This window comes from Nuphar pumila, chromosome 12 (assembly GCF_984573655.1).
Source record: "Nuphar pumila chromosome 12, dmNupPumi1.hap1.1, whole genome shotgun sequence".
Lineage (NCBI taxonomy): Eukaryota > Viridiplantae > Streptophyta > Magnoliopsida > Nymphaeales > Nymphaeaceae > Nuphar > Nuphar pumila.
The window spans coordinates 19,492,050-19,519,987 of record NC_143260.1 but is presented as its reverse complement, the minus strand read 5'-3'; the positions used below and the strand labels follow the sequence as shown (position 1 = coordinate 19,519,987).

Sequence of the window (27,938 nt, the reverse complement as noted above, 5' to 3'; positions counted from 1 at the left end):
CTAGGCCCAATTTGCATATTTTAAAATATTTTGTAACAAAAAATTTCGGGTTTTACAGGTGGGGTGCGGCGCTCGGAAAGAGGATTTCTTAAAATCCTCTTCCTGAGTTGGGTTATAAAACTTTATCGAGGATGGACCCGGGTCTGATACTAATAATTTTTTTTATTTTTTTTTAAACGTGGGTTTTACAAAGACCCTTACTTTTGTGTTTTTATAGTATCTGAGGCCCAATGAAGGGACTTGCTTTTGCGAGGAGCTACATGACTACTTAAAGACTCTTTTTGTGACAGCGTGGCTCCACACTTTTGCTTTACTTATATTCTTTTGCACATACCGTTTGACTATATGATATTAATTAATAAAGTTAGTTTGTTTTGGAAGATTGGTATAAAATCCCTTGTGGTTGTGGATGTGTTATAACTGTAAAGGCCTCGGGGCTCTGGAATGTTTTCGCAATTGTTTTAAAAAAAATTTGCCACTTTTTCACGGGTACGAGTTAGGGTCGTTATATATATATATATATATATATATATATATATATATATATATATATATATATATAGAGAGAGAGAGAGAGAGAGAGAGAGAGAGAGGGATATGTTCAAGTCAAGGACGTTTTTTTTTACAAATCTGACCATACGGATATGATCTTCATGGTTGAAAACCTAGGAACCAATCCTTGGTTCAATTTTTTTTGATGTATAAATAATAAACTTTTAAAATGTTTTTTTAGCACATTACAAAATCTTATTTATGCATCAAAAAAATTGAACCAAGGGAAGGTTCCTAGGTTTTCAACCATGGAGTTCACATCCACATGGTCAGATCTGTAGGAAAACACTTTTACAATTGAAATATGAAGGTAGTTTGGGCAGTTTGTACCTTCCTTTGGTTGGACAGATCCCCCTCTTATATATATATATATATATATATATATATATATATATATATATATATATATATATATATATATATATATATATATATATATATATATATATATATATATATATATATATATATATATATATATATATGCAGTAAGCAATGTGATATAAGAAATTTACAAGTATCATCTATTTTTTTCATTCTGTACATAATAGTACAAGAGAACCATAGCAGCTGAGATTGCTGAAATTTCATTTAGAATTTCTGTCAGAACAATAATAGACAGCATCCCGCATTTCTCTTTTGCTCTTTGTTATCCAAGGCTTGGCACACTTGGAGCCTATGTCATCAATATAAAAAATGTAACAAATATAAATATAAGTGCACTTGAAGCAATAAGAAATGGTCTGACATATGATAACAATAGGAAGTATTGCTATTATATATGATAACAACTACAGAGAGTGTAACCAAGTCAAGTCTGCAGTTGGTGCATGCAATAGTATGAAAGAGGCAGACTGTTTGAAGATTAGTTTTTTTACTGCTCATAGCTATATCCATTGCATGTGTACATTTTTGTGGCATAAGAAAAGGATCTTCAGTGACTGGTTTCAGCTTCTTCTATGGAAAACCATGGTTCCAACTTAAAGAAAAGTTTGTAATTCAGCAAAAGAGAAGGTAAGCACCTCAAGAATGATAATCAGTTCCACATCAACATCCAGAAATGGTTCAGCACAGTTCTCATTCCACTTTATGTGGTTCCTCATAAAAGCTGCACATGGAGAAAAAATAAGCCATTAGAAAATCCAGAGTGAGCCGTGATGTCATGATAAACATTTAACATTATTGAATCTGACAATACGATGAGCACCTCTAGGAGGACACAAACATTATAACAGGAGAGAAAATACCTCAGTCCCTAAACAATACCTAATGAGAAAAATACCTCAAAAGGGGCCCAACTTAAAAAACATCTCAAAAGGAACAGAAAGATGGTTCTATTTACCCTGTGAGAAATTATTATCAATTAAATTTTCTCAAAAAAGGAAAACAATGCATTTATGAGGAACATTACTTTCTCTGGTCCAAGTTTTCTTTTATTTCTCTTCTTCAAACACACCAATTATATGTTGAAACGTACTCAGGTAAATTATCATAAAAAAACTGCTTGCCTGGACAATTAGCTGGTAACAAGGATGTCAAGGGGGGTAAATGAACTTAGCAAGCAGCAACAGATCCCAAGTTGATAGCATCAAGAAACGATTTTAAGATATGTAGGAAAGATAAAAGTTTAAGAAAGTGCTCCCTAAGCAAACAATAAGTACTCAAGAATGGTCGCAGAGAGGAAAAAATACACAGCGATAGATGTTCTTGAGTCAGTCTTCTATGTAAGTAAGTTTTCCACCACAAGCAAGTTTCAGAAGAGAAAGGTCTCCAAGGTGCTAGGAAAGCACCGTGTGCTTAGGGTTCTTGAAGCATTGTGATAGAAAGCACAGGGTTCTTGAAGCAGTCTTCTACATAAGTAGGTTTTCACCTTGGAAGGAAGTTTCAGAAGAGACGTTTCCAAGGTGCTAGGAAAGCACTGTGTGCTTAGGGATTGTAGATGTAGAGTAGAAGATTTTCTATGTAGAAAATCATAAGTCAAAGTGGAATGAGAACCAAAATCTGCTGTTTTGCATGGGGGGAGACAGATCACTATTTGCAAATCAAGACGAGTCGTGGCAAACATATAAACATACCTGAGAAGTGCTTATTCTGTTGTTCCAAGCTTTCTGGCCTTTCAAACTGCAATGCAAATAAAACCATGATTTACTTGACCATGCCAACAAGCTATTTATCAAAAATTCTCTACTGTATTTATTGCTCCCTTTTCCCCGGTAAGCTTTTCCAGTAGTATTGTAACACATTTGAAAATAAAACCTTTATGAGAATACAAGCTCAGGTTGAAATTTATAGCCACATCAACCTTAGTTACGGCTGAACAATGAGCCGAGCTACCTCAAGCTTGGCTCGGGCTTTGCCCAAACTCGTCTGAGAAAATAAACGCGTCAAGCTTGAGCAAGGATCCTAACTAATGACAAGTTGATGGAAGAATAGAAAATGAACAATGCAAGGATACAGGCATAGAACTTGGGTTCAATGGAACAAAGAATACCAGTAAATTTGTCCAAGTTTCAGGAGCTTACGGAAGCTTCAGGTTACCTCAAGCAAGTATATAAACAAGAGAATTCGGCAAAGCAATACCAGCTTGTAAAGGAAGTTAGCACCATGAGGGAAGGGAATAAATCTGTTGAGGAGTTTTATTCAAAGATGCAATGGGAGTAGGATCCTCGTCCTCTTATAGAGAACCACAAGTGTGAAAAGTGTACAAAATGTGAGAAGTGTAGTGGTTGCCAAGTCCAGGTAAACATGTTTGATCAGCACAAGGAGACTAGCAGGGTGATTGAGTTCCTTATGGCCCTACATTTAGAGAGTGTGTGTGTGTATCTGTATGTGTATTTGTTTGTTCTATTTATGTAATAGCACATGTAAAATGCTCATGTTAATTCTAGACTTGTACATGTTAAAAGTTTGGGTTTTATGCATGCAGAAAAATAAAATTATATATGCATTAGATGCAGATTTTATGATTGCACTTATACAGAATGTGCAGGGTTATTTTCGGACTGTTAGACATGCTCTCATGGAACTAATTAAGTTTGTTTCGGCGCCTACCAATGTTGTCTCGCATGCAAGTAGTATGGGTTGGACCTGGTGGGTACTATTGTACCCCGAGCTCACCGAAAAGGCTAAAAGAATTATTGTTGATGCATGATTATGATATTTTTAAGGCAATGTTACTTACATATGCATGTAATGGGCACCTGCAAATCCTGAAATTTATATTGTTATGCATATACATATTCGCATAAATGTTTGCATATTGATCATGAGATGATTCATGAAAAGAAACATGTATTTTGTATAATCATGTGAACACATGCATGTAAAAGTTGTTATTCATATACATTCTTGTTTAGTATGTATGAATGTGCATTTGAAAGCATGATAAATGAATACATAAGTGGCATGCTCATTATGGTTTTTGCACTAGATGCATCGATGGTCAAAAGTGGATCATCGCAAGTTGTGTGGGCCTTGAACAAGTGTTGCTCCATGTTTAGTTTTTCTTATGCATTGCAAAAAAATCAACTTAATGTCTATTGAATTAATTGCATTATTTCATGTTACCACGGGCTTTGGTCCCGTGATGAGTTTCGCATGTTGATTTGCAAAACGTATGTTATGTTTTGCATGTTGATTTACAAAATAAAGAATTGAAATAAATCATTCTTTTAATAAAAAGATAAAAACAAAAGAACAACGTAATTCACATTTTTCCTGGATGTCCCTTCTTTAGTGTGGGAATCCTAGACTGCTATTTTGGGGAATCGTAAGGATACTAAAACATCGTGTGCATTTTTTGCCCCTAAACCCAACTAGGTAGTTCACCTCCTGGCTACGGTTTTATAGAGTTTCTACCACTTTGCCAGGGGGTGGTGTGTAGACACAACTGTTGTTATTGATATACCAAGAAAGTGGCATTAGTAGATGTTGATTTTCTTAATGTCCCAACATTAGATATTGATTTATAATGTTTCGATGGATGGTATTGATTCCTGATATCGGTCGAGGGCTAAGTGTGGAACCCAATAATAAAATATAAATTGTGTGTTAAGCTATAACTAGGAACCTAACTTGACCTCGAGAATTATTATACCCGTTTTGAGTATCTGCGGGTTATAGTAATAAAAAGAGGAATAAAATTTGTGTGCATTTAATAGAGACATGCATATAAAAAAAAAACTCTGATAAAAAATAATAAATTACTCATGCATGTGCATTGATAACATGTATTTTCCTATTATGCATTAGAATATGCATATTTACCTGTTTCTTTACTAGTGTTATTAATGGTTGCATGATAATTGTTTCCTACCGCACGATAAATGTTTTCTATTACTTAGTAGTGAAAAGACGTCGTCATTCACGATTGGGTCTGGATCCTGATATCCAGACCCAATTCGTTTTATTTATTTAAACACATGCTCATTAATAACATGTTGTAATTTTAGTATTTTATGTAATGGGTATTTTCGTACCCTAATTTTTGTCCATGTGTACACTTAATGAAATGCAAGAACCGCAAACCCTATTGGGGTTTTCTTCTGCAGCCATCAAAGCCTCTCTCTCCTCTCTCGTCGTTTTCTGACATGGTATCAGAGCAGTGATCCTCTCCAAGGTCTTCTTCCAAGGTATTCCACTTTTTCTTACTCTTTCTTCAACTCTTGAATCTCAGCCAACGTATTCTGCAAAATATCCCTTTCCAGACACTGGTCTGAAGCAGGCATCTCGATCTTGGTTTGACAGCTTTTCGCTTGAAGTTGAAAAATATGGCTTTAGTCAGTCTCTTCTTGACCATTCTCTTTTCATATTCAAATGCAAAGATATAGTTACCATGTTATTGATATATGTTGATGACATTATCATTACAGGTAACTCTAATGAACATATTGAACAGGTTAAAGAACTTATGAACCATAGATTAAAGATGAAGGATCTTGGTAAGCTGCGATACTTTCTTGAAGTAGAAGTTGACAGGACTCCTGAAGGCATGACACTTACTCAACATAAGTATATCGTTGATGTTCTTAGCAATGCAGGTATGACAGATTGCAAGCCTCTAAGTACACTCAGTGTACTTCATCAGAAACTCAGTTCCCAAGATGGAGATTTGTATGAGGACCCTACAGGATATCGCAGGATAGTAGGAATGCTTCAGTATCTTACATTCACTCGGCCTGAGATTGTCTATTCTGTCAATCAGGTATCTCAGTTTATGCATGAACCGCATATTGGGCATATGAAAGCTGTTAAACGCATTCTTCGATATTTGAAGAGAACTATTGGAGATGGTCGTCTGTACAAAAAGAGTATGCATGGTCATCACATGCATGAACTTCTTACTTACACAGATACAGATTGGGCAGGAGATTCAGATGAGCGAAGGTTAGTCTAAGGATACTGTGTTTTCATTGGCTTAAATCTTGTCTCTTAGAGCAGTAGGAAACAAAAGGAGCACAGAAGCTGAATATAGATCAATAGCAGCTGCTACAGCCAAAGTAACATGGATCAGACACCTGTTGACAGAAGTAGGAGAATCGATTTCTAAAAGCATTCTCTTGTGTGACAATCAAAGTGCTATCAACATGTGATTCAATCCTATCTACCTCAGTCGTGCTAAGCATATTTAAATTGATCAACATTTTGTAAGACAGAAGGTCAAATAAAAGGAAATTGAACCAGAATACGTTTGGACTGCTGATCAAGTTGCTGCTTTGTTTACAAAAGGACTTATCAAGGATAGATTTTGAATGTTAAAAGGCAAGTTGTTCATGGTTCAAAACCATGTATAACTTGAGGGAGGGTGAAAAGACGTTGTCATTCACGACTAAGTCTAGATCCTGATATCCAAACCTAATCTGTTTTATTTATTTAAACACATGCTCATTAATGGCATGTTGTAATTTTAGTATTTTATGTAATGGGTATTTTCGTACCCTAATTTTTGTACATGTGTATACTTAATGAAATGCAAGAACCGCAGACCCTATTGGGGTTTTCTATTGCAGCTATCAGAGCCTCTCTCTCCTCTCTCGTCATTTTCTGACAAGTAGTTGTTCTTTATTGTTTCTTATTGCATGAATGGTTATTTGAATAATGATTTTATTGTAATTGTATCATTCTAAAATGTTTCATGAATCTTATTTATATTTTTTTTACTTAATTGATTCATTAAAGAGACTCATACACAGAATCTATGATTCTGACACCCTTACTTTTATGTTTTTCACAGCCTCTAAGACTTAGTGAGGGGACTTGCTACTACAAGGAGCTACGAGGACTACATGACTGTTTGACAGTTTTACTTAGGGACAGAGGAGCTCCACTTTTTGGTTTATTTGCATTCATTTATATATTATTCCCAGACTTTATAATTTTAATTAATAAAGTTGGTTTGGTTTCGTGATGGTAATGTAAGATCTCTTGTGGTTGTGGGTTGGTTATGACTGTAAAGGCCCTAGATTTCTGAGAATGTTTTCGCAATTGTTTTAAAAAAAATCTACTTTTTAACGGGTATGAGTTGGGGTCGTTACAGCTTTAGTATCAGAGCACACCACAAAATCTTACATTCTTGCAACCATGTGATCATATGTATATGTGAAAGTGTTATGCATGTACATTCTTTTTATGGTTGTGTGAATGAGTATATAAGAGCATGTTGAATAATAACATAAGTGGCATGATCATTGTGGTTTTTGCACTTGATGGTCAAAAGTGAACCACTGTAGGTCGTGTGGGCCTCGAGCAGGTGTTGCTCCATGTTTAGTTTTTATGCATCGCAAAAATCAATTGGATATTAATTAAAATAAATTGCATTGTTTCATGTTGTAACGGGCTAAGGTCCCGTGATGAGTTTTGCATGCTGATTTGTAAAACGAATGTTGTTGTGCTTTGCATGTTGATTTGCAAAACAAGTATTGTGAAATAAATCATTCTTTTGATAAAAAAAGAAAATAGTGTAATTAATGTTTTTTCTGAATATCCCTTTAGCGTGGGAATCCGGGATTGCGGTTTTGGAGAACCGTGAGGATATTAAAACTCCATGTGTAATTGTGCCCCTAAACACAATTAGGTGGTTCACCTCTCGGCCACGGTTTTAGGAAGATTCTGCCACTTTGCCTAGGAGTAGTGTTTAAACACAGCTGTTGTTATTGGTATACCAAGAAAGTAGCATCAGTGGATGTTGATTTCTAATGTTCCGATGGATGGTGTTAGATTCCTGATATCTGTCGAGGGTCAAGTGTGGAACCTAGTAATAAAATACAAATTGTGTCTTAAGCTATAACCAGGGACCTAACTTGAACTCGGAAATTGTATTGCTGGTTTTTTAGTATTCACGGGTTTTAATGAAAAGTGAAACTAAAATTGTGTGCATTAAATAGGGACATGCATACAAAAGAAAAACTTTGATAAAAGATAATAAGTTACTCATATATGTACATTGATATCATACATATTCCTGTTCTGTATTAGATGAAGCAGAATTACCTGTCTTGTTACTTGTGTTATGTTGATGGGCATGATAAATGTTTTCTTAATGTATGAGTGGCTATTTGAATTATGAATTTGTTGTAGTTGCATACCTCTGAAAATGTTGCTTGAATCTAATTTATGTTCTTTTTACTTATTTGAATTATTAGAAGAATTTATACACAGGATCTATGATTCTGACACCCTGCATCTTATATTTTTCATAGCCTCTGAAGTCCAGTGATGAGATCATACGCTTTGGAGAGCTACGAGGACTGTATGACCGCACTGACATATGTTTCCTTGGACAGAGTAGCTCCATTTAGTTTTATTTAATATTCATTGCTATTGCTCTTAGACTTTCATTAATAATGAATAAAGTTATTTTGGTTTGAATAATGGTGGTGTAAGCTCTCTTGTGGTTGTGGATGTGTTATAATTGTAAGACTCCAGGGTCTCTGCGATTGTTTTCACAATCGTTTAAAAAAAAAAAGATTTCACTTTTTCTACAGGTATGAGTTGGGGTCGTTACACTCTAGGGGCATTTTTATCTTTTCACATAATGCAATAGGTCCTGCCAATTAGGGGAGTTTTGTATTTTTTTGTTTTATTTTTCCTTTTTTTGTTTTTTCCATTCTAATCATTGGGACAGGCCCTTTTGCTTATCATTAGTTGTATATAAATGGGATCTCTCCCATAGGGAAGGAATGCTTCTCTTAAGCATTTACCAAGTGAATAAAATATTAATTTTTATATCTTGAGTGCTCTCTTGTGTGTCTTTGTGAGCTATTATAGTGTGCTCTTGGGGCCTTGTATTTGCCCATTAGTGGCTTGTGTATTGCCTTCGTGGCTTTGTGTTTGTGCTCTATATAGTGTGCTCTTATGAGCATTGTGATTGTGTTCGTATTTGAGATTTCATTTCATGATGGCGCGAGGAGCGGTATTCTGCACAAGTCATTCTTGCCTTCAATTACTCAAGCACTTGCAAGTTGATTGCAAAAGAGACCAAGATGAGGTCTCTTGGATCCTATCCTTCCAGTAATTATGGCAGCAGTCAAGGGGTAGATCAGGTGGTAGATATGGGGGTAGAGGATATATGAACTCTATCCAATGCCACTAATGTAAGGGATATGGCCATATGAAGAGCTTGTGTACCTTACTGAAAAAGAAAAGAGGTGGATCTTTTTCAGCATTGTCATATGGAGAGGGCACTAAGCCCAAGGATAGTCACACAGATGGTGGTGCCCAATCGGTTATTCCCCCTACTAAAAGGTCCTCATGTCAATCTGGTGGTGGTCAACTTCAAATTTTGGAGAAAATGCAACAGATTCAACAGTTGTAGTTTCTTACTCATTCTGCTATTGCTCTTTCCTCAGTGGGGCCAGACCCAATCATGTCATTGTCAAAATCTCAATATTTTGTTATATTTATTAATTTCTCCACCTGCACTTGGATCTATTTCTTGAAACACAAAGGCCAAGCATTTCCAATGTTTCAAAGATTTAAATCATATGTTGAAACATAGTTTTCTTGCGAATTTTTGTATTTCCATAGTGATGGCAGCGGTAAATATATACCCATAGACTCTACTAACTATTTGTGTGGTAGTGGTATATGGCGTAAATTGTCTTACCTGAAGACACCTCAATAAATTGGGTCTTGGAAAGGAAGCACTGACAAACAGCTTTGACTATGCTGATCAAGTCAAAGGTTGAAACGATTTGTGGAGTGATGTTTTTCATACATCAGCCTACTATACTAATCATATGCCTCTTTCCAACCTAGGTGGGAAAACTCTATATTTACTACTTTTTTATAAGCATTTGGATTATTCCATTATGTGTGATCTTGGAAGTGTTTTCTTCACATCCATGACTTGTCACGTGGCAAACGTTCTCAGAAAGAATGAGTGTCAGTTTGATGGATATGACGATGATATAGATGTTTTAATCTACTCTCAAATTGTGATTTCAAGGCATGTGATTTTTTTATGAGCTGGATTATTTTTCTAGCAGCAATATAGGGCATGAAACAATAAATTTCTTTTGGCCGACTACTTCATTTCACTCGAGATTAGTTATGTATCCAAAATGAAGATCATGGTATTGATTCAGCAGGAACACAGCCTATGAATGAAGATGGGCAGAAAATCATCATAAAAGTCGTGACCAGCCAAATTCAGCAGGCACCAACAGATTTTCAGTTTTATACCATATGTATATTCTCGAAAGAAACACCAACACCCAAGCAGCAGTAAAAGACCAACAAGAACAGATCCATCTCCGTGATTGACTCCCAATCTGTTCCCTTAAACCAATATTTGCATTCAGCAAATGAATTCTAGCAATCAGCAGATGTAATTGCAGCAGCACCCACCAACTGATTATACTTAAGACATGATGTTAGTGCATAGCATGCAGAAACCAGCACTTCAAATCAGCCTCTCTTGTTCAGCTCCAAAAATCTGAATGTATCTGGCATCCTCCTCGATGGGTGAGTTACAATGTTATTTCTGCTGAATACCAGATTTTTGCAGCCAATGTGAGACATGAAAAGGAACCCAGATTTTATCATGAGGCTTGAAAAAATAGGTGATGAATTGAGGCTATGAACGAGGAGATTTCAGTGTTATATGAATGCAATACCTGAAAAGCTTTTCCCGAGCTTCCTGATAAGAATCTAGTTGAATCTCGCTAGATTTATAAAATTAAATATAAAGCTTATGATAGCATAGAGAGGTTCAAAGTGCGAGTTACAATGGAGTATGCATAGGAGCATGGCTTAGATTTTAATGAGACATTTAATCTGGTGGTAAGAATGAAGACTTCCAGAGTTGTTACCTCTTGCAATTACATATGACTGGGAGTTACATTAGATGGATGTGAACACTATTTTTTTATAGGGAAAACTTAAAGAAGTGTACATGGAGCATCCACTTGGGTATTCAAAAGGAGATCCTCACACCACAGTGGTTAGATTAAAAAAGGCTATACATGGACTCAAGCATGTATATATAGGGGTTTGTGAGGAAATAAACAAAAATTATTTATTTCATTTTGGTGTGAGTGCATTCTTGAGATATTTGCAGATTCATTTTGGAATTTCTTGGATTCAAATACCATTTTTACAATGGAGTACATTTGGGTGATCATCTTGTCTCATGGTCAAGTTGAAAGCAATGAACAGAAGCCAAGTACTGAAGCTAAATTAGTCATAGCAATAGTGTCAATAGATATTTTGTGGATTGACATTTGACATTTACTTACAGGCCTCCATCAACAGATTGTTGTTAGTTTGTGACAACAAGAGTGTGATTGCTTTTGCCACAAACCCTGTCAACATTTCATGCATGAGAAGGTGGAGAGTGTCAAGACCAAAATAAAGCATCATAACTGTTGTCTTGTATGAAAATGAACCATTAATTCTCACAAGTTCCTAACAAGTGCAACTTCCAGGGTACATGTAAACTGCTCATAAATACATATCCATTATTGGACTAGCAGGTCATGTAAATTATGAATGCTCCTTTATCTGTGTGATTTATGAAAATAGATCCAGTCTTATCTTTCAATATGCTTAGTGACTTGTTTGCATCGGCAAGAATCAAAAGATGCAGTGAATGCACCTTAGAAGAACCAAAGCCAGCTTGAAATTATCATATAAGGAAGAACCAGTTCTATTTCCACATATTTTAGGTATATATGAATGATCGCTCAAGTAGCAAAAAACAACACCCCTAAAATGAGAAAATTCCATATCTCCAATCTATCTACTTTGTGTAGCTTCTAAAAGACTGCACATACAGATTCAAGTCCCTCATACTTCCATGAAGCATGTGTTCAAATTAACCTCAAGGACAAATATAGAAAACATACCTTGCAAGACAACATCTCAATAATGCAATCATCATTTGTTGGTGTGACACATAAATCCAGTACGGGGGCCACTTCAAAATTCAAAAACTGAATTTTGTGCAAAGAACATCTGTAGAAAAGGAATAAGATGTTGCATTTAAAAAATAATGAAGAAAATACATAAAAACAGCAAAATAAATCCAATTTAATTATGAGAGTTTTAAATAAATTAGGCACATCATTCGCTCAAACTACTTATCATATTTTACCTGCATTACCTGTCCCCCATAAAACGAGGTCAGACTCGCTAAAGTCTGGTAAAACAACCCAAACTCAAACTTAAAAAAATATATCAAGCATTTAAAGGTAAAGACATGATATATTATTCATCAATCGTCAAGTGATAGACAAGGGAACGTCCTATGAATCATTCATTTTAAGCATTCAAACATAAACACTTAAAAGCATTTCATCACTTAATATTCTATTCAACCTTAACTCACATAATACAGCATAATCTATATGCATTCAAGTTATACAAGTCATCGCATAAATATATATATTCATCTAAGACATTCAAATCATTGCAGCATTTTCATATGCATTCATAATACATCTTTTCCAGCAAGAGGAGATGTTTTTTCCAGCAGCCTCAAGCTCTCCTTGCTTCTTGCCTCCCTCTTCTCTCTCTTCCTTGCTCTTTCTCGCCCTTTTGCCGATTTCTTTCTCTCCTTATTCTCTCCTTTTTCTTCTTCTCCCCCCTTTTCTTCAAGCTTCAAACCCTTTCGTCATCGGCAACCTCTTCCTCTTCATCGGGGCAGCGTGGATGCAACTGGATTGACCACCTTCTCTTCTCAACCCTTCCATCGGAGGCGGTTAGCAACGAAAAACGTTGGAACGTGCAGTAGAGCTCTTTTCGTGCCCTTGAAGTACCCTCTGAGGTCCCCTCAAACCCTCAAAAGTACTCTCAGAGAGCCCTCAAAGGGCATAAGAAAACATGCATTACTTGTTCCATTTAAAGGAAACACAAAGAAAACACAAAGGGGACTACAAAAGACTTGAAGCACTGAAGATCTTCCTTTTAGTTTTAGATTAGGATTTTAATTCTTCTATTTATTATTTGGGCCTGTAATAAAACCATTTATTTCTTTTGTTTAAGCCCTTTGCGTAGGGCAGCACTCCTTTAGTCATTTAATTATTTAATTAATTATTTTTTTTTGGCAATAAAGAGTAGTTTAGATTGTGTGCTCAATACAAAGTATATCCCGTTCCCTGAGATCGACCCGGACTCCACCACTCGTGCGAACCAGTTTTTATTATTTGGTGTCCGACTTTCACTTAGTTTTCATTAAAATTATTGTTTTAAAAATCGTTTTCTAAAACTCACACCAAAAGGACTCTATCCAAGACCCATATTAATCTGGATTTGATCCAGCCCAAGACCCATTTGGATTTTTAAGATAGATTTGGATCTTGGATTCGAATCCGAATCCAAATCCATGCCCAACTAATTTTCCAACTTTAAATTCATTAGAAACCTTTAAATTGGAGTTAATTAATGTTAAGAAGCCTCCCAAGTTAATTTGATAAATTTTGTAAGCTTCTAAAAAATTATTTATTATTTATTATTAATTAATTAATTAATTAATTAATTAATTCCAAATTTTTAATTTGACAATTGTTTAGGACTCTAAGTAGAGCCCTTAAACCCATATAAAACCACTTTAGAAGTGTTCTAGTTCAATAATAGAATTTTTGGAAGCTTCTAGGTATTTATTTATTTATAAATAATAATTAATTAATTTTAATTAATTTTGAGATTATTTTTTAGAGTGTTTAGGACTCTTAGTAGAGCCCTTAAACACACCTAGAAGCATCTAAGAAGGTTTTAGAAAGCCTAATAAAATGAAACTTTGAAAAAGTCAATACTTGGAGAGTTTCAAAATTTTCGGAACTCTAAGAGAGAAGAGAGTTCCAACTGGGGCTGCACTCTCTTCTCCAGCCCATCTAGAGCTCTATAAATAAGTCAAAAAAAAGGGGGAAGAAAGAGAAAGAGAAGAGAAAAGAGAGAAAGAGAGAAAATGAGAGGAATAGAGAGGAAGAGGAAGAAGAATAATGCTTCATTCTCCGATCGTCCGGCGTTTTCCACCATCCTTCTTGTTTCATTTTCGATTCACGGTCAAGGTACGGGTCTTTCTCTTGTTTCAAATGAGAAAAAGAGCATGGATTGGTATTCCATGCAAGATTTTAGCGAAAATCCATGGGAAAAGAGTATATCTCAATATTTACTTTAAGATCCATGGTTGAAATTAATGTATTTCACCTTTTCGAAATTTATTTTGGAATACAAAGAACTACGTATATGCATATATATATAATGAGCTGCCGATCTACTGTGCTATTGTTTTAAAAGAAAATCATATATTGTGATTTGCGGGCCGATAGAACAAATTCTGTGTACAGTTTATTCCCATGCTAAAACAGAAATTCTTTTTTCGATTTGTGTTCATGCTAGAACAACGTGTATTGCAGCATGTTCTATATCAATGTATCCTTGTTAGATTCATATGGAAACTAAATGTAGAACTGGCTTATACATGCATACATGCATACTTTTGAATAGGCATACCTATGTTAGATTCAAATACACAGTATGTACCTGTGTATTTGCAAGTGAATCTGTGTACATATGCCTATATGCATATACAGGTATATTTGAATGGAAAAATGGCTTATACATGCATACTTATCTTTTTTTTATATGCATATGCATGCTTACCTGAGTCATAAATCTACATAGGTATGCCTATTCAAAAGTACATGCAGACCTGACAGCCCCAGCAAGTATAGTTACTAAAGCCTGAGTCAAAACTGATTGAGATTGAGATAAAGTTCAATAGATTTTAATTGTGACATCTTAATAAAGTCTGAGTCAGAACCGGGGCAGTGAATCAACGCAAAACCTGGAGGACATGGAGCTATGTCCTACAACTAGGGATCATCAGTTTCCTTTTATCCAATTTAAGTAATTTGTATCTTCTTATTTCATTTTTTTAGGAGATTGTTATAACGACCCCAACTCATACCCTTTGAAAATGCGGATTTTTTTTTTAAACATTGCGGAAAACTTCCCAGAGACTCGGGGTCCTCACAGTTCCAATTCCAACTGGATAGCCAAACACCACAAACGAACTTACAACCATCATCCATAAGAACAAAAACAATTTCTTTATTTATGAATAAGAGTAAATTTCAGAGACAATGTTTTATTCGACTGAAAATAAAGCAACAACTGAAAAAGCAAGAAGAACTGAAACAAAAGAGAGAGTCACTCTTTCCCCTACTGACACTGTCAAGATCCAAGTATGACTCTCATCCATTCTCAATAGTCAGTCCAACCTCACTGCTCACCATTTCCTGTGAAAAAACAACAAAATAGGGTGTCAGAACCGAAATTCTGAGCACAACCACTTCTAAACAAAGGAGGTGAGACAAAGAACATGGATAAGATCTCGTATAATAATTTGAGTGAATACAGATATAACAGTTTGCGGTATCTAAGAAATCATACATGCGACAGGTTTCATATACTCACCAGTAGGGAACACTAAAGCAGTAGTATATAGCAAGCATTAAGTAACCAAATCTTTCAACATGCTTTTAGGAAGTAAATTACATACACCCACCATCATATCATAATTTAGAGAACAATTCAATTATGCATGATCTAGTGCAGACAGGAAAATGCATGATTTCTTTTCAATGCATGAGTCATTTTATTATCTTACCTTTAAGTTTCTTTTTTCCTTTCCATATGCATGCCCTATTAAATACACACAACTTTAAGTTCTTTTTAATTATCATTGTCCGCGGATACACCAAACAGGTACAATCCCCGAGGTTAAGTAGGTTCCCAGAGTAGCTTAGCACACAATTTATATTTTATTACTGGGTTCCAAACTTAGCCCTCGATTGAATTACCTTCGAAAGATTAGACTTCCACATCTAATGTCGGGAATACAAGGGACACCTCAGGCCCACAAGTGTCACTTCCTTGGTACAAAAAACAATCGCAATTGTGACAAACATACCACCCCCATATAAAGTAGCGGACTCTCCCTAAAACCGTGGCTAGGAGAAGGAACCTCAATATTGGGTTCAAGGGACAAAATTGTAGCACACAGAGTTTTTGTATCCTCACAATCACACCAAGACCAAATTTCTAAGATCTTCATTCTCTAGATGGAAGACCTCAGAACATATATTACACTATTCTGATTTCTTATATTTTTATTAAAGTCAATTCTTTAAATTTGCAACACCATATGCAAAAGTAAAGTGAACACCCGCATCCTCCCTTGCGGGGACCCTTACGGAACTCCAACCCGTGGGGACAACTAGAACAGTGTAGTAGGGTGTCTGTAAACACCCCAAATTTTCACTCACCTTCTTGGCATTTCCACCAATCATTACATTTCGGTTCTCCGGAACCAATGAAGGGCAAAATGGTCATTTTCCAAGATTGAACCTTGCAAGAAAGTCCTAAATTCCATTCTCGAGTCTCAAAACTTCTCTATTTAGACTCAGAGACATCTTCAAACTGCAAATTTTCAAAATCTCATGCTTAACCAAAAGTCAGAATTTTCAAATTCAAATTCAGAGTGGCAACTTTGTAGGACATGTCTTTTGCATAGCATTGCATGAGCATTTCATATCATTTCACTGCACTGCATGTCATTTTGAGATCCAGAACTCCTGATTTTCAAAATTGTCAATCCAGATTCAATTTCTAAACTTTTCAAAATTGATTTTAGAACCCTGGGTTTTCAAAATTAGCAATTCTTCCCATTTTACCCCCAGGACCCCGAATTACGAAAAGTTTTCTCAAGAAAACAATCTGGATGGTTTTGACATTTCAAAATTTTGCCAGTTGGAAAGAGGGGGGACACAATTTCAAATTCATAAGACCTTATTTTAAATTTTTACAAAAAAAAACTCCGAATTTCCCTGCTTCTTTCAAAATTTTGCCCTGAAAAACCAATTTTTCCAAGTTTTGAAATCGAACCACAATCCACTCTGTGCTTTCTAAACTAGCCTATTATTGTGAAAATTCTAAAATATCTCATTTGGCTCTTATTTCAAATAAAGGACGTGGGACCCGCCTCGAGGTGGTGTCACACTCAAATTCTCAAAATTTTCCCTTATTTCCAAAATAGTGCCCACTCGAAAGTGGCACCGATTTACAAAACCTTGTTTTTAACTCAAATTTAATAAAATATTTAGTGGGCTCACGTAGGTGGCGCCCCACTAAGGCTCCTTGCCAAGAAAAGCAAAATTTTCTTTTTTTTTATCCCAAAAGGTTTTCAAATCTAGCTGAGGTGGCACCACCTTAAAAAAAAAAGAGGAAAAAGCAAAAAAAAAAATTGTTTCTTTTTAGTTATTACTCTTCAGCCTCCAAATGGAGCCACCGTGACACCCTACCAAGATTTTCGTTTTTTTTACCTAAGTCATTGAAAAAAATTCTTCTGGAGAAAAGGAGCCGCCCCCCTCCCAAATGGCGACATTTTTGAAATTTTTCAAAAGTTAGTTTTTTTTTAAGTTTATCAAAACCTTTCACAAAGAGGCCCGAGCTTTTGGCTGAAAGGGCGAATGATTTTTTTAAAAAGGGGGCTTAGGCCACCCGAAAAGGGGACCTTTTTCTTTTTCCCCTAACTCTCCAGCATTCTCCCTTTCATCTCTCTTTCCCTCTCGATCAGCAGGAGGCTAACCCCAAGGGCGATTTTCCTTAACCTCAGCCATTTGTTGTTCAACGACAAAAGAGAAGACCCCCAGCTCTCATCCCTTCCCCTGAGTCATCCTACCTCCAGCGACATTCAATGGATTTTCAAAGAGCAGTCTGAGAACTCACCGATCTTGTTTTCCCCTGGTCCTTCTTCATTCTTCGGTGGAAGAATTCGGTTCGTATCCATACGCACAGGAGGTACTGCTAGTTTGCAGCTACAGCACACCAGGAAGCGCCATCTCATTTGATCCACGCCTGATTCACCTCTGAAGGAAACGCCAACAGCAGCCACTTCTTTGCCAAGGTAAAGGCTTCTCTTTTCACTTTACCCTAAACCTACAGGAAGCCGATATTTGTTGCAGGCCGTATGTGTGGTAAATCCATCTCAAATGGCTGATGTGATTTACATAGTGGTTAGTCAATATGTCAAGAACTGATAATGCCCCTCAATGGCATTCTCAATTCAATCGAAAAGCCTGGGTTTAACTATTCCCCTGAATCGTGTGTTTTAATGGGATTATCACCTTCTATATGATGCTTATTTGACTTGCTTTGGTCTCAACTTACAGATTTCAGATCTATGTTTGCTTTATCACTTTCAATATATCCTCGATTTTATCTGAGCATTTGAAATCTATCGCGTAAAGGATAAAGACTTTACACATGTTTCAACTTCTGTGTAGTGAATAAAGCTTAGTCGAGTCCTCTGTTCAGGCATGACCCCTTTTTGTTATAAATGTCTTTTTTTCTTTTTTTTATAAACCTGCTGTCTTCACCATTTTCTTACACTTTCTTTTTTTTTTTTTAGTAACAGTTGTTCGGTTTTCCTGTGTTTCACTGGTTCTTGCATTTTATTGTTTTCTGCATAGTCAAAGAATTTTGAAAAAGAAACTGTACACCACCACCTAAATCGATTGTCCCTGAGGGCATATCGTACATTAAAGGAGTGCCGTTAACCCAGGCACTACATCCGGAGTCATTTTAACCTCCATTTTGCTACTTCGAACACCTCATTTCATGTTGCATTAACAATCTTCACATGCTTCGGTGGGCACTTTCATTATCTCTTCCAATAGTGCATTTCTAGTTACTTAAAATCGCCAGGCCTGTGTAAATTTTCCTCCTTGTAGCATTTAATTAAAGCCTCCTGGGCCAGCCTAAATCTAGTCGTTTACAAGATCTGTCCTACATCCAGCACTTCCTGGTAGTGTAGCCGACCTTCCCCGGCCTCTTAGTTTCAGTAGCCTTTCCTCTTATTTGTCATACATCCATCAGGTAGGTTTTATATTAATTGTACAGGGGAGGAGGAAGCACTTGTTGAGATTGTAATCCTCGGTGAAAGTCCAATCGATTACAATGATCTGATCAAAATCTAGTTGAGTTAAGGGGAAAAGAAAATTTTCCTTTTATCTGAATATGTGTATTATGTGTTGGCTTACACAGGGCTGCCTGTGACTAATAGTTATTTGAGTAAGATTCATTGCTCACCCATGTCTTTCACTACAGCCTATGGCTTCCCTCTCATATGTTACCAGCATGTTGTCACAATTTGTTTTAGCTAACGTTACTTATGATCACCTGCATTTGTATCCAAGTGCTTCATATTAGCATGCTTTTTTTTTTCTTTCTTTTTCCTGCTGTACGATTTTTTTTTCTTCTGCATCTATGGTTAATCTTCCCTTTGAGGTCATCTAATACCTGCAGTATGTTGGGTAAGAACTATGCCTTTGCCAACATATCACCATGCTGTTATTCACATCTAGATATACACTGCAAATCTGTCCCAAGTTATTGCAGGGTTTCTTTGTTTCATTATCAAGAGGACCTAAAGAAAGTATGTGGAACATGTATGCAGTCATAATCCTGTTTGCAGCAACTGAGTTATCACGATAGACTTTTTATAAACCTGCTACATGCCCTGTATATTATTCCTCAGTTTGAAATATAATTTCATTCCGTTTTTTTATTATTATTTTTTTTGCAGTAGATCTTTTGCTTGTTTTACTGTCACCCTGCATCTACATCTCCACTTGTAACATCATTTGTACATTTTCCTTTAGTCTCAATACAATTTCCACAATATCTTCACTTCTCCACAGCTTTTCACAACCCTTTTCCTAATATCCTTGAAACAGCCCATGGTGTTTCCACAATACATTTCCTGCACACTGTATATGTTATATTCATTTTCTGCTGCAGGTGTGCAGTCTTGAAAATGAGCCATGTTCTTGTATGAATATTTCAATATCCATTTAGGCTTTATGGACCATCTTTTGCATGCTTTGTTATGGATATATAAGGAAGCTCCATACCCAATTCTATTGAAAAATTTGTTATAATATGGGAATTACAGCTTCGTGAAATCCCCTACAGAAACTGTATATACCTGTATTTTCTGATTTTACCCATTATATGGAATTTCTATTAATATGTGTATTTTCTCATTATATGTATATATATATCTATATATATGTATATCTACGTATATCTACCTATATGTATACGTATATATGTATATACATATATATATGTATATATATACATATATATATACTTATATATATATATATATATATATATCCTTTCATGTGCACTTATTTCCATATATGAGTATCCATGTAGCTATTTTCTCATATAAATACACCCCCATTGTTACATGTCATTTAGCAACAATTTTAGCATTTTGATATATATATATATATATCTTAGTTGTATATATTATATATATACCCATTTTCTTGGTTATCTGGTACTAACTCTCATTTTGCAGGAAAATTTGAAGGATGTTGATTCTCTCTACACTATGTATTTCATTTTTTATTTATGTCAGAGATGTAATAATCAAACTTGAAATAAAATTTACTTTTACTGCTTAGATTAGGCCGCATCTCATATAGTTTGATTTCAGTAATATCCTGATTCTATGATGCATATATCTCAATTTTCGAAATTCACCGTGGATGAACACGATTCGGAACGAGGAGATACGTAAGAAGGTAGGTGTTGCACCCATTGAAAATAAGATGCGAGAGAATCGTTTACGGTGGTTTGGACATATTCGGCGAAGGCCTAATGATGCTCCAGTTAGAAGGTTGGAGAAATGGGAAAATATATTAGTTAAAAGAGGTCGGGGTAAGCCTAGGAAGACTTGGATGGAGATGATAGGAAAGGATATGAATGCTTTGAACCTCACCAAGGACATGGCATTGGATAGAAATGATTGGAGGAAAAGGATTCATGTGGAAGACCCAAAATGAATTTCTTTTTTGGTTCATATCGCTGACCCCAATTGTTTTGGGATGAAGGCGTAGTTGTTGTTGTTTGTTGTTGTACCGTGGATGAACACGAATGGCACGTGCACCAACTCTTAGAAAGTTGATGAACTCGGTGGAGTCCATATTTACGGCCCTAGTCGGAATATGGACGAGACCCAGATCCATCATCTTTCCACCAATCACATTGAGCCTACACTCTTAGGCTATCTTAAAATGCACATCATATTTCCAATTTTGCAAAGTATTGTGCATTAAATCAATTAAGCTCTGAACATGTTCATGGCCACAGTCAGAATATGTGAAGGATTTATTTTGACTTAATACACATTTTTCCAACAAATTTCTCAGAAAATCTTTTCAAAGTCCATTCATTCACTCATATCATTTGCATCATGAAATCATTGATTTTCTCATGATTTTCTTAAGAAAATTTCATTCTCAAGAAACTCTGAGAATTTTTCAAAATCGGTTTTCCCAAGTCAAGTTTTTCCACAGTTTTCCATGGAAAAGGTTATTTTCTCAGGATTTTCAAAAGAAGTCTCTCACCTTTCTCAAAGATCAAAATCGATTTCTAAGTGTTTCAAGGCTAAGATTCTCAGGATTTCAATTTCCCGAGTTTCAATTTTCCTTCCCCAAACGGGTTTTTCAATGAATTTCAATCATTTTCCAAAGAAAGCTTTCAAAACTTGAAGCTTTTTCTGACAAGCATTTTCCCTTCAAGTGTTCATCTTTTCTCAAGAATTTTTACCATTTTCTCGAGATTCTCATTTCTTCAAGATTTTCCAAATCTTTATAAACTTTCCCGAGAATTCAAATCTTCTTCGTCTGAGTTTCCTGAGAGATCGATTTCCCGAGAAATGCTTTTTAATTCCAAATGTTTTCTAAGCATACATTATATTTTTTTTCTAACCTACATTTTCCAAAATCTCATAGCACATGCCTGAATTCTCTGTGCATTTAGGATAGAACACAATTTCGATAATTTCACTAAGTCAAGCACAATTTTGGTCCTTGGTTCGATTACCCCTGTTAAAGGCGGCAGGAACGGTCGAACCTCGTACCGACAGGTCGAGCCCCATCCTATGGATTTTCCCGCAATTTTCAAAACGGAGGCGAGTATTTCAAAACAATTTCCAAAATCCGGTCAAGTTTGAATCGCGAAAGCATTTTCCTCTCTCTTCTGCAGGGAAGAGAAGACGGGAAAAACTTTGCGACGATAACAGGTTTGGCGACCGTGATGGGACCTGTCCTTGTCTGATTAAAATTATGTTTGACTTAGTTCAATTATCGAAATTATGTTCACAAAATGTCAGCTCCTTTACTTTTGATATCATGCGAACCTAGGAGCCTAGATTTTGACCTAGCTGACATTGATTGCATATAGCCTAGGCATGGTTTGGTAGGACCAGATTGAGGAGATATTTTCATGCTCACATAGACTTAGGTCTAAATATAACTCTCCTCAATTTAGGGTATGAATGCAAACAATGTATGCTCCTCTAAAGATTTTTAAAAAAAGTTTATCTCTTTAGGTCTTACAGCCCTCTATTTCTTGCATGTGATCATTTTTTCAAACCTCCATTACCTATCATTACTTGGTCTTCACGTTGCTGGGCTCTCTTCCAGAACCCTAGTTCGGGACAGAGCCTCACAACTGGGCCAATTATTTGGGTTAACGCCCCCCTACCACGTACCGCGGGCCACAGTCCAAAGTATATCGGTAGGCGCTCAAGGATGTTGGAAATCTTACCTTAGAACCGGAGTTGAAATTATATGCCACGTACCTCGAATTTTGATTCGGGTATATCAGCATAACTGGATTGGACAAAGATGATCTGAACCTAGAGTTAGGATTAGGATCCTACAGCTGTTTTCAAAATGATGCATCTAGAGTTAGCCTTTTAGGGAGTGTTGTATGTGCATAAATATTTGTGCAGGATGTGATTGTTTGTATGCTACCTTTATTTCCTTCATATTTTCACCAAAATTATTTTCAAATACCCATATTTCTCATCTTTTCCTTTTTCTCAAACCCTGGATGATTTTCCCAAACATCAAATTTCTTTCAAAACTCCAGGTGATTTTCCATTCTCCCGTTCTACTGGATCTCGAACTTCCAGCCTTATTCCAATCCTGCCTGCAAATTTTTGAAATTTCAAATTTTGCTTATGTCTTTCAAAAACTTTTCCATATCTTCCAGTATATCTTCCAAATTTTATCCAAAATTTTTGACATGTCCTTCCAATCCCATCATTTGTTTTTCCCTCAAGAATATTGGTTTCAAAATTCTTTTTTCCATCATGCTAAACATCCCATGTGGTTCTGCAGAGGGCATTGGCATGGTTGTGTGATCCAGACGAGATCAAAGACCGCGCTACTTCAGCACATTAGTTACAGACAGTGAGTGAGAAATGAATTCCATAAAGTCTGTCAAAGAGGGAGCTCAGACCATCAAGGAGGAGATTGATCCCGCTATATATCGGTTGTTCAAAAGAATGATGATCGAGATATTATCCGAGCAAGCTGAAGCCAATTTCAGAAAAGTTTCTGTTAAAGAAGATGAATCTATCACTATCCCTATGAGCATCATTGGCAACCACAACATCGCAACCAGTTCTAAACCCAGCAACAACAAAAACAGAGGCAGCCAAAGCAGCAATTTAGAAGAGTCTAAAGATCAGAAAGGAAAGTATTCTAGAATCCAGGATAGACCTTTTCAATCCAGCCCGCAACAAAAAGAAAAAAATCAAGGAAAACCAAAGCGCGGAAACTGGAGCGGTGATCGAGATTTCACTCCTATAGATGAGCCACTCGACAAAGTCCTCGAATACATGTTGATCAAGGGATTAGTCAGGCTCCCAAAAGTCACGGATCCTCCCACCATCATGGGAAGATTCTTGAACCAGTTTTGCAAATTCCATCGGGCAGTAGGGCATGACACCGATCATTATTTTGTCCTCAAAAACATTGTGCAAGACTGTATTGATAAGAACCTCTTTGTTGAAGGCAGAAAAGAAGAACATCCAGTAGCCCTAACCAAGCAAGTTCAGTCCAATTCCCAGAAAGAAGTCAAAGAAGTCAGCATTCAACAAAAATCCAGCAATCCGAAGAAGATAAAGCATGATGGTTGGAGTTATGATCGCGAGTTTACTCCTTTAGGTCAGCCAATCGAAGAAATTCTTGGATATCTGCTCGCGAAGAATATGATCAAACTTCCAAGGATTGTGGATCCTCCCGTTACCATGGGAAAATGGAAAGATTGTTTCTACAAGTTCCATCGAGCAATGGGGCACGATACTGAACGATGCTTCGTTCTCAAAAATATTATACAGGACTACATCGATAAAGAGCTTTTGGTGCCGGAAGAAAGAGAGGGACGAGTTGCAGTCCTGACCAAGCCTTTCCCAGATCACTCGGAAGAATGACAATGTCAATGCCAATGCCTTCTCATTTTGTCATATTTATTTTTGTCAGGACGATATAGTCCTAGTTGTTTTCCCTTTTTCAAGTTGTCATCCTTTTTAAGGCATCAATAAAATCAACTTTTCTCATTTAATTATGACATTCTTCTTTTGGTTGTTCTGTTTTTTTTAATATTATTCTCTCTCCCCCCATTACATTGGGGCATCTTTTTGAAAATTTGTTTTCAAACATTCTGTATGCAGGCAGGATCAAATAAAATCCCTCACCATTCATTTGCACTTCATTTGCATTTCATGTGCATGTGCATTTCATTTGCACTAATTATGCACCCAATTCACTTCCCCTTCAGGTTAAGGGATAAACCTGAATCATTTTCCATGATTTTTCAATTTCTATTCATATCCCCGTTCAGGATAAGAGGTTAATCCTGAAAATCAGACCACATACATCTAAATATGGTGGTCTTTTTCATTGCAAGTCAAATAATCCAGTCCTCGAACTGGCCATTCTCAAAACTTTCAATCCAGTTCCTGCACTTACAATTTGCAAAATTTTGATCCCCTAACCGGGTTCTCCTCTGAAGATTTGAATTTCGATCCAAGATCCTTTTTCCTTCAAACTCCAACTTTCAAGTTGGTCCATATTTTTCTTTTGTTGATCCGAGTTCCGACTCGAGATCTCTCAACCTCATTCGAGCTCAGATTCGAGCTCTTCATTTTCTTTTGTTGATCCGAGTTCCGACTCGAGATCTCTTTATTCATTCGAGCTCAGATTCGAGCTCTTCATTTTCTTTTGTTGATCCGAGTTCCGACTCGAGATCTCTTTATTCATTCGAGCTCAGATTCGAGCTCTTCATTTTCTTTTGTTGATCCGGGTTCCGACTCGAGATCTCTCTATTCATTCAAGCTCAGATTCGAGCTCTTCATTTTCTTTTGTTGATCCGGGTGCCGACTCGAGATCTCTTTATTCATTCGAGCTCTTCATTTTCTTTTGTTGATCCGAGTTCCGACTCGAGATCTCTCAACCTCATTCGAGCTCAGATTCGAGCTCTTCATTTTCTTTTGTTGATCCGAGTTCCGACTCGAGATCTCTTTATTCATTCGAGCTCAGATTCGAGCTCTTCATTTTCTTTCGTTGATCCGGGTTCCGACTCGAGATCTCTTTATTCATTCGAGCTCAGATTCGAGCTCTTCATTTTCTTTTGTTGATCCGGGTTCCGACTCGAGATCTCTTTATTCATTCGAGCTCAGATTCGAGCTCTTCATTTTCTTTCCGATGATGGTCCAATTAGGCCATCAGAGCATCACATGATAAAACCAAGTAGTGTTTATTCATAACACTAGACCAATAGTGCCAAAAGCATGTGCACTCATGCAACCATAACCCAACCATATGCATGTCATTTCTCAATCATATACATCTTCACTATGTGTGTTGCCTACATCACATACAGGTATTAACCAATGCATATCTCTTTTGAGTGTGTGTACATATAAAATTTCACATATCCATAAAGCATACATGCTCAAGAAGAAATATTGATAACCGAGGCACACTCATATTCATGACTACACAACCAGAATCATGAAATGCAAAAACAACATTTACATAATTACCGGGTAGAAGTGTAAGCTTTGACATATGCTAGGTCGGGCTTACCAAACCCGAACCCGCCATCCTTAGTCCCAAAGTCTGGGATCCTTGACATACACACAAATATATGTAGGTTCTGTAAATTTTCCTTTGTTCAGATCGAAATTTTGATCATACACAAAATCCATTAAATTTGGACCAGTTTTGGGACCAGCACAACTGATTCATATCAGTCAACATGTAATCATATACTTCATTGATATACCAATACGCGACATTTTAAATGAACACATGGACTCCTATTCAAGAATACAATGCCCAAAAGGGAAACAACAAAGGCAAATCACATCTGGAAGTCATGTATTGGATTTCAGATTTACATGTCCTTTCTTCTTGAACAGGTTATATTGAACACTATTAGATATAACTGGCAACTCAAGTTATGATTCAAGAATCCCATACTGCATCCTACAGTTATTGGTTTAAGCTGCACTCAAGAACAAGCTTGTGCCACTTAATAAAACTGTGTGCATAGTCAGCATGTCACGGTATAATAGTGGATGCCAAACAGGCAGCAAGAAGAAAACAAGTAGTATATCTCTACGTTCTTGATGTGCATCCATAACACGAATCCAACCCAAATCCAAAATCATACATTCAATCCAAGAATACACTATGTTGAAAGAAGCCCTAAACCCTAGGTAGAGAGAAAGAGATAGAGGGAAAGATAGAAGAGAGAGAGAGTGTGAGAGGGAGAGACGGCTGCACAGAGAAAACACTTTCATAATTATCATTAGGGCTTCTCTCTATGTTAAATAGAGAGAGGCTAAAAAGACTAATTACATCTAAGCCCTTTATAAAAAAAATAATTTCAAATAACCTCTAATATAAAAAGACTTAACTTAAAACCACCTATTCTCAACACTCCCCCTCAAGCTGGAGCATAGATATCAATCATGCTCAGCTTGTCACAACATTTTGAGAAATTAGGTCTCGCCAGGGCTTTGGTAAAAACATCCGCTACTTGATCTTCGGAAGATACATGATCGGTGCAGATAAACCCAGCTTGAACCAGGTCACGAACATAGTGACAGTCAACTTCAATATGTTTAGTCCTTTCATGAAACACTGGGTTGTTGGCAATATATGTAGCAGCCCTATTGTCACAATCATCAACATAGGAAGGGATACTTTCTCCTGAAGCTCGGTCAAGACTGATTTTACCCACATAATCTCAGCTGCAGTCTGGGCCATTGCTCGGTATTCAGATTCAGCACTCGACCTGGCTACAACGGTTTGTTTCTTACTCCTCCAGGTAACAAGATTTCCTCCCACAAACACACAAAATCCGGACGTTGACTTCCTATCTTCGACAGATCCTGCGTAATATGCGTCAGTGTAGGCAACCACATCCAACGATGGATTTCGTTTAAACAATAGACCTTTACCAGGTGATGACTTTAAATACCGAAGAACCATCATAGTTGCATCCCAGTGAACTTTTGTAGGTTTGCCCATGAACTGACTGATTTTACTCACGGCTAATGAAATGTCAAGTCTAGTAATAGTCACATATAGCAACTTACCCACCAAGGATCTAAAGCTGCCACTATCCACATAGTCAGACTTCTCATCGAGCATGTGAGTTTTGGGATCCATTGGAATATTAGTTGGCTTAGCTCCTAGCATTCCAGTCTCTTTTAATAAGTCCAACACATACTTTCTTTGAGACAACACTAAGCCCTCTTTGTTTCTTGCAACCTCGATACCCAGAAAATATCGAAGGTGACCAAGATCTTTAGTAACAAAGTGCTTCTGAAGATGATCTTTTGTTGCAGAAATATCTTGGGCACTGCTCCCTGTTAATATGATGTCATCGACATATACCACCATAACAACAATTCCAGTACTGGTTTTCTTGATAAACAAGGAATGATCTGAAGCTGACCTGACAAATCCAAAGTTCGACATTACCTCAAATAATTTATG

The 27,938-nt window shown here is 36.5% G+C and overlaps 1 protein-coding gene across 4 annotated transcripts in view; it reads right to left on the bottom strand.

Moving 5' to 3' along the window:
* Window positions 1-27,938, bottom strand: part of LOC149820214 (DUF1997 family protein, putative (DUF1997)) — a 114,745-nt gene that overhangs the window by 66,932 nt on the left and 19,875 nt on the right. For all 4 annotated transcript variants that reach the window (XM_089983868.1, XM_089983869.1, XM_089983867.1 and 1 more), the window contains 3 exons: window positions 11,898-12,006; window positions 2,628-2,673; window positions 1,575-1,660 (listed from right to left, as the gene is read on the bottom strand). In XM_089983868.1, the coding sequence (XP_089839994.1) occupies window positions 1,575-1,660; window positions 2,628-2,673; window positions 11,898-12,006 (241 nt within the window). The remainder of the gene's footprint in view (window positions 1-1,574; window positions 1,661-2,627; window positions 2,674-11,897; window positions 12,007-27,938) is intronic.